Below are 18789 nucleotides of genomic sequence, written 5' to 3' on the forward strand. Positions count from 1 at the left end.
TTTTGCTCAAACATACTACCTCACAACCCATCCCCCCGCCCATTCCATCTCATGCATCACAACATCATCCATATACAACCATTCTCCATTCACCCCTGTCTTCTGTCCTCTCCCATCCTTCCTCAACAGACATTCCCCTCTTACCCAAAGCACCCTTCACCCCATCCATCCACCTCATCCTAGGACGTCCCCACATCTTCACTCCCTCAACATCTGCCTTCCATACCTCCTTTACTAGTCTTTCTTCACTCATTCTTTCCATGTGTCCAAACCATCCCAATACTCTTTCATCAACCCTATCTCCCAACTCTCTTTCCACCCCCGTCCTTCTCCTCACCTCCTCATTACTCACTCTATCTAGCCTAGTAACCCCCATCATACTTCTCAGACACCTCATCTCAAACACATTCAAACTCCTTCTCTCTTCCTCTCTTATGCTCCATGTTTCTGCCCCATACAGTGCTGTTGGCACAATCACTCCTTCATACAGTCTCCTCTTAGCATCCATTCCCAAATGTCTATTCCTCATTACACTCTTCAATCCACAAAGGCATTTACTCGCTTCTCTCAATCTACATTCTACCTCCACCTTCACTCCACCTTTTCCTGCCACATTTGCACCCAAGTATCTAAAACTATCCACTTCCTCCAGTCGCTCTCCCTTAATGCTCATTTCCAGTCTACTGCCACTTTCACCCCTTGTACATCTCATCACCTTACTTTTACCCACATTTATCTTTAGCTTTCTTCTATCACATACTCTCCCAAACTCTGTCACCAACTTCCTCAATCCCTCCTCCGATCCTGCCACAAGAGCAGTGTCGTCCGCAAACAACAGCTGGCTCACCTCCCACTTTTCTCCATTTTCTTTAACCATCTCCAATCCCTGACCCACTACCCTTGCATTTACCTCTTGCACTACCCCATTCAAGTATAAATTGAACAGCCAGGGCGACATAACACATCCTTGACGAAGTCCCACCTTTACCTCGAACCACTCACTCTCTCCATTTCTAATCCTGACACAAGCTCTACTACTCTCATAAAAACTCTTGACAGCTCCTAGAAGCTTTCCTCCTATCCCACATATCTGCATAACCTCTCACAGTGCCTTTCTGTCTACCCTATCGTAAGCCATTTCCAGATCCATAAAAGCTCAAAAAACATCCTTCCCCTTTCCTAGAGCTTTCTCACATATTTGTCTTACCACAAAGATCTGATCTACACAACCTCTACCCGTCCTAAATCCACACTGTTCCTCACCAATTACTCCCTCTCTTCCTCTCCTAATCCTCTCAATCAAGATCCTCCCATAACCCTTCCCAACTACACTTAACAAGCTAATCCCTCTGAAACTACTACATTCACACTTGTCCCCTTTTCCCTTGTAAAGTGGAACTATACAGGCACTCCTCCAGTCCTCCGGCACTCCACCAGTCCTCCGGCACTCTACCCTCTCTCCACCAAACATTAAATAACCTCACCAGCCACTCCACCATCACTGTACCTCCTTTCTTTAGACATTCTGTATGGCATCCATCCAGACCAGGTGCCTTACCTGCTTTCATCATCTTAACAACTGTCTTCACTTCATCCTTCCTTATTTCTCCTCCATTTTCCTCACTCATCAATCTCATTTTCTTAGCATTTCCCACTGCAACTATCTTTCCCTCCCTATCCTCCTTCACATTTAGCAACTCACTAAAATATTCTGCCCATCTTCCCCTTACTGCCTTCTCTTCCATTATCATCTCTCTATCTGCACCTTATACTTTTTCTTCTCTACTTGATTCGCCTCCTATTTCTCTCTTAATTTCTTTCCAAAACATCTTTTTATTACTTTCAAAATTTTCTGTCATACTCTTACCCCACTTCACATCTGCTCTCCTCTTTGCCTCCTTTACCTTTTGCTTTACTTCTCTTTTCTTTTCTTTGTACCTCTCATATGACTCCCTCGTCCTATTTTGTAACCAATCTGGGAAAGCTCGCTTCTTCTCTTCTACAACCTTCTTTGTTTCCTCATCCCACCATTCACTACCCTTCCTTCTATTTCCTCTTGTCCTTCTTGTTCCACACACCATCCTTGCACACTTTGTGACTCCCTCCTTGAACCATCCCCATTCCTCTTCCACACCTAGCTCTACTCTATCCTTCACTCCTCTTTCAGCTTCTTGTACTCCTTTTCCTTTTCATTTAAAGAATTCACTCTAAGCACCTCCCTACCTTTTGTCCCTTTCCTCTTTCTCCATCTATCCTCCACTCTCAACTTACCTTCCACCAAAAAATGATCTGATATTCCCCTACCCTCTCCCCTTAGCACATGTACATCCTTAACTCTTCCTATCATAGTCCTATTTACCACTACATAATCCATCAACGCTCTATCTACCACCCTCTCCCATGTGTACTTATGCTTGACTTTCTTCCGAAACACTATTTGCTATCATCAACTCTTTTTCTAGACACATTTCCACCATCAACTCTCCACTACGATTCTTTCCTGGAACTCCACATTTCCCAACCACCCCATCAAGTGGACCATTTCCTACCCTAGCATTAAGGTCTCCCAGTACTATTACGTTGACATTTCTCCCTAAATCCTCTATGCACTCATTTAAATTTATCCAAAAGACCTCCCTTTCTTCTACACTCTTCTCACTGCCAGGCCCATATGCACTTACAAAGACCCACATCTCCTTTCCCAGTTTCACCTTCATCCACATTATCCTTGAGGAAATCTCCTTCCACTCCACTACACGTTTACCTATCTCTTCACTTACTAGAATAGCCACCTCTCAAATAATCGAAGCAGTGTATTTCAGCCTCTGAGAAAGCAAATAAGATTCTAGGACTGATTGTGCGATCTCTTGATTTCAAAAGTTCATCACTCATTAACAAGCTATGTAAATCGTTAGTTCGTCCACATTTGGAATATGCTGTTTCCGGTCACTGAATCTCATTAAAGACATTGACAGACTGGAAAAAGTACAAAGGCGAGCCACAAAACTGATTCCAAATATCAAAAATAAATCATACGAAAATCGACTAAAACACATGAATCTGTTTCCCCTAAAAATGCGTAGACTCAAAGGTGACTTGATACAGGTCTTTAAAATTCTAAAGGGAATTGACAACATCAAAAGTGACAAAATTTTCAAATTGAATGGGAATCAGACAAGAATGGTCTCAAACTGTCCGGAAATAGATTAAATTTGGAAGTAGGTAGAAACAACTTTGCAAACCGTGTAGTTAATGAATGGAATAAACTTCCTGCACAGGTAGTGCAATGTAGTTCATTTCGAAGCTTTAAGAATCATTTAGATAAACACCTAAGCAAGACGCTGTAATTATTATAATTTATTTTACATTATTTTGTTTTGTTTTGTTATCATTTATGTTTGATTTTCAATTATTATTAGTTATGTCAATTTATTATCTAATATTTACCTGTTTGTTTATTATTTAACTATACCTATGCATTTATTTATGTATTTTATTTGTTATTTGCATCATTATAGTTTTTATTTATTAATTTATTATTATCATTATAGTTTTTATTTATCAATTTATTATTATCATTATGATTTTTTAGCATCCGACTTGGATATGGACCAAAAGGTCTCCTGTCGGCATGCTCCGCCTTTGTAAATCCTTTGTAATTAGGAAATTAGTTTGCCCTCATCATACTTTGATCTCCAGAACAATAATAAATAGTATTGCATCTTTACTTCAGCTCACATTTCTACTATGTATTGTGTGTTTAGATAAAGGATAATTAATCGATAAATTAGTTTGCCCTTACTTTGATGTTCAGAACAATATAAAGTAGTATTGCGTCTTGACTTCAGCTCCATTTCTAGTGTCTAGTATGTATTGTGTGTGTGTGTTTAGATTAATTATCACTCTTGACTATGTATCATATCACACACACCCCCTAGTATCACATCCAGAATATAGAATATCTAATAAATAAATTGATATATTTTTGAGAATCTGGGAAAATATCCTACAAGATGTTGGAAAATGGATGTGGGAAAATGTCATGTTGGAAAATGTCCATGCGGGAAAATGTCCGTATATCCACTGATCGACCACTTAGAAGTACATATGGTATTTTTTCGGAAATGCATACTTACGCGACATAGCATTACAAAATTTAATATTAAATTTGTAAATTATAATACATCAACGTAATGTACGTGTTTCTTGGCGGAAATCAATAAGAACTGCTAAAAGCAAATACACTACCGATCAAAGCTAAACCCATAGGATCGAGACGCCATGTTGTCAGCCCAGTCACGCTAAAAGCAAATATACTAACGAACGAAGCTTTACCCATAGGATCTGGAATACGCCATCAGTACTTCTGTCAGTACCTCGCACGGTACATGTTTTTAATACAAAGTTACGGAGCTGAGATTTATGCATTTCTTAAAAGCTATGCAACTCCTATACACATAGCAGGTTATGTTAGAATAGACGAATTTATCATACTTTAATTCCTTCGACCACCGCATCTATCAAAACAAAGACGGCGTCTCAAGCAGCCCTAGAGGCTGTGTTTCTAAGGTCCAGCGATCGAACACAGGACAGGAATTTCAGACTGAGTGCGGTACGATAGCTACCAGTATGGTGGCCTTATAGTTCTGTTAAATGTAGAATGTGAGGTCTCGACCAATGGTCCATAGCGGGAGCAGAGACGGACATGTTTATCAAACACTTAGTGAACAGTGACAACCTCTGCCTGCCTCCATAGGAAGCCTCGTGTGTCTGGCAACGACGTCACATCGCCGGCCACGGGCAATGTCTGGTGCTTTCGTTAAACAAGCAACACAGGCACTTTGCCCGTGTTTCAGGGGGCACAAGCACCGAACTTGGACAAACTGCTCGCTTGTGCACGTGATATACGCTTGATCGTCCGGACGGGCCAGTGTATCGCTTTTAGTAACCTTTTCTGTTATAAATTTCCGAAAAGAAAAGCGTATATTATGTGGATGTATTGCTGTATAATTTACCAAATAGTGTGCACTTCCGAAAAATTTACCCATATATCTATATAACATACATGTTTATGATAATGTGCATGCATATTTTTATAGAGAACATGGTTCACCTATTGCTAACAAATCATTAAAACATTCTTATGGCAGTCCGTTTGTTTTTGTTTTAATAATTTGCTAAGAGAATTTACATAATATAATTAGATTCCTACATCTTTCTTCCGGCTTGCATTTTCCCATTATCTGAAGCCATTCCTTCTGATACCAAATAATTGGTTTGCCTTACCTTCATGATGATCATGATGCCTTGCAGAAGAAAGAAACTATGTCCTTTTTAGTTATCTTACGTCTTGCACACTTTTGCTGCTATTACTGCGAAAATGTAATTCATTTTCCATTCGTTCACGCGCCATAATCTGATTGAGTTCCACCATTTCCAGATGATTGCTTGTCACTAAGTCATGCACATATACGTAATGAGAGATTTCATTAAATATTCTTAATATTTTCACTTCACCACTCGTTACTTAACACTTGCACCGAATATCAATCAATGATACCACTTAATTAAGTCATTATTGCGAATAAAATTCATACGGTACCGGTAACTCACACCTTCACTTGTCTGACAACACACTTTTAATAATTCACACATCTGGTATACGACTCTCATGCACAAAATGGCCAATATCAACAATGTTTTTGAAGTAACGAGTAATTTACTACGTTCTGATTGGCTATCCTTGCTGTGCCCACATTGTATGTAAAATAACCAGCCTACACTCAATATTGAATAATTGAACCTTCAACTAGGTTCCGTGTATTGAATTTCTATCATTCATTTACGAGTTTATTTATCGATTTTGTTGTTTAATTTATTATTTATCTAATTAATCTATCATTATTTATCATTTTGCAAATGACATTGGCGTTTTCTCTAGGTAAACCATTTGAATATCGATAACAATGTTGGCTGTGCGAGTCACGTAGTTTAAGATTAAGATTTTGGCCGTAGCAATTAGCCATTTTAAGTCCACTGCTAAACAATAGCCTTTCTAAAATACTTTAATTATTGCAATAACCTCTGCCTTATTATTCCTGCAAACTTTTGTTTCTTGTAGGAGGGATGGGTTTGTTGTAGGGATTATGGTGAACTAGAAGGTGAGGGAAGTTGTGGAAGAGGTTTCAGTGTTGCGTCTTGTTCCTTCTGGTGTAATTGGTCAAATGGGGAAATTGGAGGTGGGGGATATTGATGGATCTTAGTTCTTCTGCATGTAATTCCAGGCTCAGTTACCATTGATTTCGCTTATTCTCAAGTGTCTTGGAGGCTGATGTTCTCTATCCTGAATGCAGAGAATTTCTCATTGGGGTAGGGGGGTCTACTCTGTTTACAGAGAAGTGCCTAGTGGCAAGCTGGGAGTGCAAAGGAGGAAGCTTAGTTTAGGGGAAAACATTGCTCCTCCCTGTTGTTATTACTATTTATGCCACATTTAAGTGAAATTCCTGGGGATAGCTCCCTAGCCAGGTTGGGCTTTAGGAAGGCTTATTAGGGGAAAATACCTATTTTTTTTTATCCCCTTTCCCATGTGATGTGAGTAGAGTAGATCCTGAATAGAGCTACCCATTTGTGTAGGATGCACAAAGCTGTGTTGCTCCCTAAATCCTACTACAAGGTTACTAGGCCTACCTAACTGTTTTTGTTGTGACCAAGGTCGTCCAGAGATTTCCTGCCCCTTAGCATTGTCCACCATTACTGGGTGATTTTTGGTTGTTAGTTGAAATCAGGAATACAGTTATTGTTAGTGGTAGAGAAGTTTAACAATGATTATAATATCATTCTCAGTTGCTGCCTCGCTGTATGAGCTCCCAACTGGGAGTCAACCAGGGGCACAAGGTGGCACAAGATCAGTTTTCTTCCAGCCTGCTTAAAAATTTTGCCTCCCTCTACTTAAGCAAGAAATGAAGTGGTGAGGTTTGAAAGGCCTCAAAACTGTATTCATAACAGGTAGGGAAAACCTCACTACCCAGTTCATTTGTGAACTCAAGTATTTATTTATTTATGTATCCCCTGTGGTGGGGGAAAAGAATACTGCCACCAAGTATTTCCACTTGGATCGTAAGAGGTGAGAAGAAAGGGACGGGGAGTGGGACTAGGCATCCTTCTCCTTGTAGCCCCACAGGGGACATTCCTAAACGAAAAAGTAAAGGCATAAGAGGGTCTGGGAGTTTTCGGAACAGCACCCTAAGGTTTGGGTCTTTTAATGTGCGTGGATGTGGTACAGATGAGAGTAAAAGGGAAGAGATAGGTAGTATGTTTGTGAGAAAAAAGATGGATATGTTGGCTTTGAGTAAAACTAAGTTGAAAGGGAAGGGTGAGTGTAAGTTTGGGAGTGTAAGTGGGAGGTTATCAGGAGTGAAGAGAGTGCGAGGGAGAGAAGGGGTGGCTATTCTAGTAAGTGAAGAGATAGGTAAATGTGTAGTGGAGTGGAAGGAGGTTTCCTCAAGGATAATGTGGATGAAGGTGAAACTGGGAAAGGAGATGTGGGTCTTTGTAAGTGCATATGGGCCTGGCAGTGAGAAGAGTGTAGAAGAAAGGGAGGACTTTTGGATAGATTTAAATGAGTGCATAGAGGATTTAGGGAGAAATGTCAACGTAATAGTACTGGAAGACCTTAATGCTAGGGTAGGAAATGGTCCAATTGATGGAGTGGTTGGGAAATGTGGAGTTCCAGGAAAGAATCGTAGTGGAGAGTTGATGGTGGAAATGTGTCTAGAAAGAGAGTTGATGATAGCAAATAGAGTGTTTCGGAAGAAAGTCAAGCATAAGTACACATGGGAGAGGGTGGTGGATGGAAGGGTGGTAGATAGAGCGTTGATGGATTATGTAGTGGTAAATAGGACTATGATAGGAAGAGTTAAGGATGTACATGTGCTAAGGGGAGAGGGTGGGGGGATATCAGATCATTTTTTGGTGGAAAGTATGTTGAGAGTGGATAGATGGAGAAAGAGGAAAGGGACAAAAGATAGGGAGGTGCTTGGAGTGAACTCTTTAAATGAAAATGAAAAGGAGAAGGAGTACAAGAAGAAGCTGAAGGAGGAGTGGGAGGGTGTGAAGGATAGAGTAGAGCTAGGTGTGGAGGAGGAATGGGGATGGTTCAAGGAGGGAGTCACAAAGTGTGCAAGGATGGTGTGTGGAACAAGAAGGACAAGAGGAAATAGAAGGAAGGGTAGTGAATGGTGGGATGAGGAAACAAAGAAGGTTGTAGAAAAGAAGAAGCGAGCTTTCACATATTGGTTATAAAATAGGACGAGGGAGTCATATGAGAGGTACAAAGAAAAGAAAAGAGAAGTAAAGCAAAAGGTAAAGGAGGCAAAGAGGAGAGCAGATGTGAAGTGGGGTAAGAGCATGATAGAAAATTTTGAAAGTAATAAAAAGATGTTTTGGAAAGAAATTAAGAGAGGAAGAGGAGGCGAATCAAGTAGAGAAGAAAAGGTAAAAGGTGCAGATGGAGAGATGATAATGGAAGAGAAGGCAGTAAGGGGAAGATGGGCAGAATATTTTAGGGAGTTGCTAAATGTGAAGGAGGATAGGGAGGGAAAGATAGTTGCAGTGGGAAATGCTAAGAAAATGAGATTGATGAGTGAGGAAAATGGAGGAGAAATAAGGAAGGATGAAGTGAAGACAGTTGTTAAGATGATGAAAGCAGGTAAGGCACCTGGTCTGGATGGATGCCATGCAGAATGTCTAAAGAAAGGAGGTACAGTGATGGTGGACTGGCTGGTGAGGTTATTTAATGTTTGGTGGAGAGAGGGTAGAGTGCTGGAGGACTGCCTGTATAGTTCCACTTTACAAGGGAAAAGGGGACAAATGTGAATGTAAGTTTCAGAGGGATTAGCTTGTTAAGTGTAGTTGGGAAGGGTTATGGGAGGATCTTGATTGAGAGGATTAGGAGAGGAAGAGAGGGAGTAATTGGTGAGGAACAGTGTGGATTTAGGACGGGTAGAGGTTGTGTAGATCAGATCTTTGTGGTAAGACAAACATGTGAGAAAGCTATAGGAAAGGGGAAGGATTTTTTTTGGGCTTTTATGGATCTGGAAAAGGCTTACGATAGGGTAGACAGAAAGGCACTGTGGGAGGTTATGCAGATATGTGGGATAGGAGGAAAGCTTCTAGGAGCTGTCAAGAGTTTTTATGATAGTAGAGCTTCTGTCAGGATTAGAAATGGAGAGTGAGTGGTTCGAGGTAAAGGTGGGACTTCGTCCAGGATGCGTTATGTCGCCCTGGCTGTTCAACTTATACATGGATGGGGTAGTGCGAGAGGTAAATGCAAGGGTAGTGGGTCTGGGATTGGAGATGGTTAAAGAAAATGGAGAAAAGTGGGAGGTGAGCCAGCTGTTGTTTGCTGACGACACTGCGCTTGTGGCAGGATCGGAGGAGGGACTGAGGAAGTTGGTGACAGAGTTTGGGAGAGTATGTGATAGAAGAAAGCTAAAGATAAATGTGGGTAAAAGTAAGGTGATGAGATGTACAAGGGGTGAAAGTGGCAGTAGACTGGAAATGAGCATTAAGGGAGAGCGACTGGAGGAAGTGGATAGTTTTAGATACTTGGGTGCAAATGTGGCAGGAAAAGGTGGAGTGAAGGTGGAGGTAGAATGTAGATTGAGAGAAGCGAGTAAATGCCTTGGTGGATTAAAAAGTGTAATGAGGAATAGACATTTGGGAACGGATACTAAGAGGAGACTGTATGAAGGAGTGATTGTGCCAACAGCACTGTATGGGGCAGAAACATGGAACATAAGAGAAGAAGAGAGAAGGAGTTTGAATGTGTTTGAGATGAGGTGTCTGAGAAGTATGATGGGGGTTACTAGGCTAGATAGAGTGAGAAATGAGGAGGTGAGGAGGAGAACAGGGGTGAAAAGGGAGTTGGGAGATAGGGTTGATGAAAGAGTATTAGGATGGTTTGGACACATGGAAAGAATGAGTGAAGAAAGACTAGTAAAAGAGGTATGGAAGGCAGATGTTGAGGGAGTGAACATGAGGGGACGTCCTAGGATGAGGTGAAGGGGGCTTTGGGTAAGAGGGGAATGTCTGTTGAGGAAGGATGGGAGAGGACAGAAGATAGCGGTGAATGGAGAATGGTTGTATATGGATGATGTGATGCATGAGATGGAATGGGCGGGGGAATGGGTTGTGAGGTAGTATGTGCGAGCAAAATTTAACGCAGCCCGAAGGGATTTCTCCTTTTATGCATGGGGGGGACGCCGATTTAATGAAGCAGCCTTGCTGTGGATGTGCTGTGTCTGGCGACACTGCTTCTGACCCAGGGCAGTGGACAAGGTGCAGGGATGACCCGTCATCCAGGAGGTGCTAAGATAAGAGGGAAGGTGGAGGGGTGTGGAGTGTATTCAAGGATGGAATGGGTGGGAATGATTTTATGCCTTTTCCTTTTTGGCTACCCCCCTTGTAAGAGGGAAAAAGCCTTGGTATATGTGTTATTTACATTATCAGTTTTTATTCATTAAGATTTTTTTTACATCTGACCTGGATATGGACCAAAAGGTCTCCTGTCGGCATGCTCCGCCTTTGTAATCCTTTGTAATAAGTGGGATGGTGACCACTCTTACAGTTTTTTAATGTTGCATTTGGCATTTTTTGAGCCAGAGCATTGTCTATAAAGAAGATACACTGACTAAATAATTTACATTAAAAAGTTCAACACTAAAAGGAGATAAATAAAATCAACCTTAATGGATTCAACATTTATATATAAAATGATTAAATCAAAGCTATACATTATGTACAAAACAATGTCCACACTGCTTCAATAGTTCAAATATGCCAAAGCATAAACAGAAAAAGACAAGTTACGAGCTCTCTGATACACAACCACAGCTTGTGTATGTAGTGACCTAAGTGCCATGGCCTTCATGCAAAAAGAAATCCTGTTATTTATATATGTGGTAATACCACACTTTGTCATCAACCCATTCAGGAGTGTTAGCAAATTTAAGGGTTTCATGTTGGGTAATGCCAGATGATTTCCTGTGGCTCAGAAATACACCCATCAAAAGATCAATGACCATCTCAACCCATCGTGTTGTGGCCTTGGATTTGATTTTGGATTGTGCCAGGTAATCAAGCTAGGAAGAACCTCCATTTCCCACAGGTTTAAAGATTACCTCAATTCATCCACTGGGGAGTCTTGTTATCAAGGATTCCATTCAGCTGAGAGAAGCCTCTACTCCCCAAGGGGTTAAACCGTATCCAATACACTTGACCTAAGCTGGAGTTGCTCACCATGTGCATGAACCAGCCATACTGTTGCTTAATATATATATCAACAGTAGTGCTCATACATAGTACATGTACTACTGATAGCATTACATTATGTATGTTTACACCAAGTACAGTCTATGTGCATATTCTCAGCAGGGTTACACTCAACACTACTAAAAGTGCACAAACATTACTAGTTACCTTTAGTGTAACCTTTATCTCACACTGCAAATAGTATCAATGAAGTCCTGTATGATATCAATTTGTGGTATCATCTTAGGCATGATCTAAGTTATGAACTTAATTTCTGACATAATTACTGTTTCATTCTGCTCGTTTGCACTTGTAATTGTTACATGATTAACCTAGCAATGCTGTCATATGTAGTACATCTACTAACAGATTTGGTCCATTTTGTATACATATAGGTGACCTTCCAAGTAAATGTAATACATGTAGTCCCAAAGATTATGTATACTTAAATGATGTTACAATACATGTTACTACAGCAGTGCTAAATTATATACAAGTTCCTCGAATAGTTTCACAGTAAGTACATGTATTACCAGTAGTGGATAATATATACATGCACTTGCACTAGGATTACAGTACATACATGTACTATCTATAGCACCATGCTTATTATGGCACATAAAATACTGCCACACACACACATATATATATACATATATGTATATACATACACTCTGTAAACCCTCAATATAACAAACCCTGTTAAGAGTGAATTTTGGATATAATAAATGCCATATTCCCTCAGTACCACCCACTGATACATCAAACCTAATTAGTTATACAAGATGGAAGTTCCCAAATAATGATGCAGTCAGCTAGAGTAAAAGTCACATTCCTTCCGAACTGCCCACTGATATTGGTAGTGACAGGACCTAAATAACCTACAATAATTACAGCTTCATTTCCTGGCAATACTATAAAAACATCTTGTGGTATATCATTTTAATTTTCACTTTTGTTTTTATATTTACAACTTGTGTATCAATTGTTTGAAAATGTGATAATGAAAGACACCTTTGGATATATAGAACTTTGAGGTGTAAAGTTAGACCCCCCCCCCCCCTCCCTAAAATGGTTCATTATATTGAGGGGGTTACTGTACATACATGCTACCAACAGTACTAAGGTACATGCACAGGATTAATGCTTTAGTACATGCACAAGCATTAGTGCTAAAGTAAGTGCACGTGCAAATGTACCACTTGTAACACTCCAGTATATCCATGTACTCATAAATGCTACATGCTTGAGAAGCTTTGCCCAAGCAAGCTATACAGTAAACCCCTCAATCTTCTATGCCTTCCAATTTCCTACTACCACTAATCACAATTGGGCTCCTCAATACTGTCAAAGTCCAAGTCATCAGCCATCACCATACAAATCAAGATTAGCTTTAAAAGGCAGTTAAATACCAATTGACAAGAAACTGAGCAAAAAATATGAAGACGACTGTGGTTATGGTTAACAATGGAAGAAAAGAGAGAGAGAGAGAGAGAGAGAAAAAAAAAAAAAAAAAAAAAAAAAAAAAAAAAACATGTAGCTTCATTTGATAGAATCTACTGTCCATGCTGCAATTGGGATGTATAGTATTTATTATACACAGTAAAATCTCAACTATCTAGGTGGTTGGGACCTAAAGTAGTCTGGATTAAGTGACTCTAGTTACTTGATACTTGATTTAATATATGAAAATTTAAATAAATCAAACAAGTTCACAATATAAAGAAATTATATTTGTTCAGGATGGCACAGGGAAAAATACTGTTGAATATTCATAGTAAGAACTGACATTTTATTTTATTTTCTGAGAATTACAACTGTTGTTATAATGAACTATCTGTCCATTTATAATCCAACACAGTTTTTATATATTACACCTGAACTTACCATTTCTTTTAATGGTAAATTGACTTTGTACTGTATCAAACATGAAAAAAATATTGATATAATATTACTTAATAAATAAAATATGGTATGGATTTATAAACAAACTAATGGCACTGGCTATTATCAAAACAAATGCAGCCTGCTGGCCTCCCTTGGACATAAACAAACCAGCGCACAGTTTACATGTAGCAATTGCTTTGCTGGACGGGTCTCCCACCTCTCCCGTGTTAATCCTTGCAAAATAAATTGCCAACAATCCCTTGTCTATTCAAACTAAGGTAATTTATACTTTTATTTTGCCATTTTTAGCATGGGAGAGGTGGAATAGCAATCATGTTGCTGTAATACAATGTATGTTGCTAGCCAAATGCGCACAGAAGCACACCTGGTGTAAACACAGGTTTGCTTGTAAGGTGCTGAGAAAAAAAAAAAAAAAAAAAAATTACTGATATATAAATCTTTTTATCATTCATCCAGTTACTAATTATTTCTCTGCCTGATCAGACTGGTCTGGTTACTTGAGCATTCTGGATAATTGAGATTTTACTGTATTCCTAATTAAATATCTTTGACTAATTTTGTACATGTTAGGTACCGATAATTAAAATATGCTTTAAAGCTAATATTTATCATGAAAAAAATATAACACTAAGGCACTCTTCACACTTTCCAAATAGACAAAAGATATGATGTATAAATATAGATTTCAAAATTTTCATCATTTGCTCTTCAAGAAAATTAATTAAGAGGATACCATCAGCTATTTGTTACAGGTCTCGAACTGATTCTTTTTTCAGATGTAGCCTTTCTTTGATCTTACAAATTCAAGACAAATATGCAACATATATTCAGGAAAATTATGAAACTGTTCAAGGAATGATTTGAAAACCATTGCAATAATAAAGGACTGCTCCACATCCCTTTAGATACAGCCAACAGGTATTTACCCCGCGGAGTTAACAGTTACAAAATTGAAGGAATACTGGTTAATAACAGTTAACTAGTTTTAGTAACTGGAAATCGGGAGCACTACAGTGGCTGGCAACAGTACTCACGTTCTCCAAACCTCTTTGGAAAGAAACACTGAACTTCTGTCAGTACCGTATTTGTGTACGAGTTTTTACGTCACAGACTTAAAAAACAATGAGGGAGCAGTTGCTAATTGTAAGCTCTCCTTATGTGAAAAGGTAGAGGAAATGCGACTATATTTGATATGAGTAATTTTGGGCCTGGAAATAAAGTGTCAGTCCCTCTTGTCAGCACCTCCAGATGAAGGCAAGGGTGTTGATGGTCTTTGAAGACTGGCACACTGAAGATTCTGCCATCAGTCTTTAAGAACCACCATTTACAGGTCCTCATTACTGATCCCATGTATACTAGTTGAATAGTGTAACAGGACCCTTATACACATATGTCATGACAGGAAAAGAACAAAAGGAGCCACCATGAATGCAAACAAGGCTTTCCAAATCCGACAACTGTCGAAAACTAACAAACTAAGTTAAGATGCCTGAAACTGATGCAGCAAGTCGGAGCGTTAGCTTTACAGATGAAGCTACATGATCCATAAACTTGTGGGTAACGAGTCATTACTCTCAGCCACAGACACCCTTCTCTAACAGTGTACGACATACTTCTCCCAGGTTTTCACGGTGACCCTTAACTGAATACATTATAACACCATGGGTGACACCACCACCCATTTTTTGTGATTCAACACATCATAATATCACAATGAAGATCACTAGTACTGTACTTCAATCACTATCACCTGGTGTCACATCATTTCTATGTACCAAAAGCTTTTTTCCCCCTTACCAGGAAGGTAGCCAAGTCAAAAGTCAAGCACCCACTCCCATCCACCACCCTTTCCTCCCTCCACCTTAGCTCCTCGTGGATGACATCCATTTCCCCTTCTGAATATCCTCAGTGGTCCCCCACTGCTTACTCACTTCCTTGGAACACCTTTCCTCCTCAATGCACTTCCACCAAATTATAAACCACACGTTTCAGCAAAATCTCATGAAGATGGTATTTACATTTTGTCAACACATGCAACACAGGTTGTAACAATCCCTCCTGACCTCTATAGTAAATTCTCTGGCCTTCAGGTAACCGACAATAGCCTCGTATCACTAAATTCAGACAATACATAGGTTTTTTCCCCATGTGATTCACAGGTTACCCAGCTGACCATGGCCAATCTGGGGACTTTGGGGTCTCCTATCTGTGAGCTGAGTCTTGCTGCACTGCATCTGAATCAATCTAGTGGCAGTGCAAGGCAACTCTTTATCCATTAAATGTTGAATCAGGAGGATGTATATGTACTTTAATTAGAGCATATAAGCTGCAGGTAAATATATTTTGATGTCAGGTTCTATCTGAATGCTGGCCTTAGTAACGTCATGATGTAAATACCACCATTTCATAACAAATTGCCTGAAAATGTGAGTTTGTCCCACGCACAAGCCTACCTTCCTTAACCTGGCAAGAGCACCCGTGTCTACCCAATACACCAATCCTTGAAAGGAAAAATGGAAAATCTAAATTCAATATTCTTAATTAGCCCAGGTTGAGGAGGAGGTAGGAGAGAGACAGAGAGAAATAGAAAGAAAAGGAGAGAAGAGAGAGGTAATGCACACTGGGGAAAACAAGTTCTTCTTTTACTTTGCACCACTTTCAAAAATTGAATTTTGAACCCTTTATATTTACAACAACACTATTTTCAGCAAAGTTCTTGATTATCTGCAAGCTATCTTCAATATCTACTTCATCTGCCCTGTGACCAATGGGGACACTCAGTAGATACCTTACAAACTCAAATCTACCTTCACACTGTAAGATATGTGTACCTTCAACAAAAATAAACATTCAGGTGTACTAGCTAGACCTGTATATGAAACTAAGGACAACTGAGTAATAAAATAAAGCTTTAATGCCCAATGTGCATACTACAATATTCAGTTTCAGTGTTCAACAAGCAGTTACCCAAATAAATTACCACAGCTTTGTGGACAAATGCTTCTAAATATTTCCCCACAAAACATGGCTGGCTCTCTTCAATCTCCAGATAAAAAGCGTATAACCTTAATAGATACAACTGTTGAGCGTTCCAATCATATCTGCATATCACAGCATCATCATCATCTTCACCCAGGTAGTACACTGGTTACCTTAGTTTAGGGAATTCCATGTAGGTCCAGACCTGGCAGTTGTGTGCAAATTCCTTGCCAATCTTCACCGAACTGGGGGGGACACGGCGAAAACTCAAGGAAATACATTGTCAAATGTGGGACTATCAAAGCAAACTTGGGAGAAGCAGATATGACTAGAGCAATAATCAAGTGTGTCACTCCAAAGAGAGGCATGCATAGTATCAAAATATCTGACAACAAGCATCTAGTGACATACCATCTTGACATTGGCAATACTAAAGGAACCATGTGGTCATTACAAATATCAGGGAATTATTCAAACATCTTTCAGATCAGTTTTTGATTAAACCCATGATCTAGTCTCAAGACTTTGCTCTCTGGAAGAACATCTTGCTGTAATTCCTAAATAGTTTAGTATCCGAGGTCAGAGCCTGACAGTACTCGTTGATCAATTCTGGCGAAAGTTCCATCTTGGGGAGGTACTCGTTACGGAGGTATGAAAGAAGTTCCTCTCCACGTTTCTGGTACACACAATGAAGACACATAGCTGATTCATGAAGAGCAAGGATTGTCTGGGCATCGTTGAGATCAAACGTGGTTTTCAAGGGGGCATGGAAGCAAGCTGGTACCACCTGGAAATGGAACAAATACTATAATAATATGTTTATACACACCCCTCTCCTACCCGGGTATTAATCTACACGATGATGTACTCAGCATTTCTAAAAACTTTTTCTGGGGGTGTAGAAAAGAAGCTTAAATGTGTATGAGATGAAGTGTCTGAAAAACACTGTAAGGGTTACAATATTGGACAGGGTGAGCAATGAGGAGATGAGGTGGAGAATCGGGGTGGAAAGGGAGCTGGCAGATAGGGCCGATGAAAGATTATTGGGATAGTTTGGATACATGGAAAGAAAGAATGAAAAGAGAGAAAGAGAGAGGGTGGGGTGGAAAGCAGAGGTGGTTGGAGTGAACTTGAAGGGATACCAGAAGATGAGATGGATGGATGGGATGAAAGGTGCTCTGAGCAAGAGGGGAATGTCTGTTGAGCAGGGAAGGGAGAGGGCAGGATGATGGTTGAGTATGGATATTTTCACAGTCCAAAGGGTTTTCTCCCAGTCCTCTGCATGGGAGGATGGGGAGGGGGGGGTTACCATATAAATGAAGCAGCCCTGCTGTTGATGTACAGTGTCTTGCTGCATTGCTTCTGACCCTGGCAGGTGGCAGGAGGTAGTCTAAGATAAGAGGGAAACCAGGGCTCTATATGGGAATGGAGCAGGAGGGAGTGTGTGCAGGCCCTGACTAAGGTACCTCCCTTATAAGGGGGGAAGAAGCCTTTGGTACACAGACTACAAGATATTTTAGTTTTGCTAGCCTCACTAGAACAAACACTATAGATTCCACATTATGAATAGTACATTATGTCCCACCCCCATAAAAAACTTTGATTATGTGAATGTCTTACTCAGAATACCACTATCTATCTATGTACCAACAACACATTTCATGGTATCCCACAAGATGGCTAGCCACTTGTTTTCATATGATGGTTTAATGTCACAAACTCCCCTCTATTGGAAGGCTACAGCAGTGCCCCTTACAGAGGACTTTGTAGCGAGGAATTTAATGAACCATGCCCTTGGTTCAACTTTGCTGATGGCAGGATTCAAACCACCATCCCCTCAACCTTCACCACAAGTAATGACACCCATTCAACATATATACCACATGAATTTGAGGTTAGGTACGATAAACTGGGGAGAAGACAGGACCCAATGAGCCCAGCTCCTTTCCTGTATACTACAATTAGGTAAATGCATAAAAAGGTTTCCCCTCATAAATGGGGTAGCCTGTCAAGACACATCCACCCTTCACCCACCCCACATCCATTTCCTGGCACTTGGATATTTCACCTCTGTACACAAATATAATCAACATTCAATCTTTGACTGGACGAAGATGGGAGACTGCTACCAAGATCACTACATAATCATGACCAATCTCTTTGTGGCTTGGGTGCATAAAGCACTAAACTATGTTGAAGTTTTGTCTCAATAAACCCAAGTTGTTTTTCTATGAGTGTACTTTAGACACTTGCATGGAAGGACAAATGCCTTTAGATCTCACTCATGGGGTAACATACACTGCATACACACATAAACCCAGGTCTTTCCCCCTTACAAAGGGCATATATGGGATAGGTGGAAAGCTGTTAAGAGAAATCAAGAGTTTCTACAAGAGTAGTAGAGCCTGTATTAGAATTAGATATGGAGAGAGCAAGTGGTTTGAAGTAAAGGTGGGACTTCGCTAGGGATGTGTCATGTCACCATGGCTTTTCTGTTTATACATGGATGGGGTGGTGCAAAAGGTAATTGTAAGAGTATGCTCCAGGGATTGCAGATGGTTAATGAAAATGGAGAAAAATTGAAGATAAGCC

General features: G+C 40.0%; 1 protein-coding gene across 3 annotated transcripts in view; it reads right to left on the reverse strand.

Annotated features, from left to right (window-relative positions):
* Window positions 1-10745: 10745 nt before the first annotated feature.
* Window positions 10746-18789, reverse strand: part of LOC143034987 (exportin-T-like) — a 33559-nt gene continuing 25515 nt past the window's right edge. For all 3 annotated transcript variants that reach the window (XM_076201364.1, XM_076201363.1, XM_076201365.1), the window contains one exon: window positions 10746-16984. In XM_076201364.1, coding sequence (XP_076057479.1) covers window positions 16715-16984 — 270 coding nt within the window. In that variant the 3' untranslated portion in view covers window positions 10746-16714. The remainder of the gene's footprint in view (window positions 16985-18789) is intronic.

Source organism: Oratosquilla oratoria, chromosome 18 (assembly GCF_046742065.1).
Source record: "Oratosquilla oratoria isolate Oo_2021 chromosome 18, ASM4674206v1, whole genome shotgun sequence".
Taxonomy (NCBI): domain Eukaryota; kingdom Metazoa; phylum Arthropoda; class Malacostraca; order Stomatopoda; family Squillidae; genus Oratosquilla; species Oratosquilla oratoria.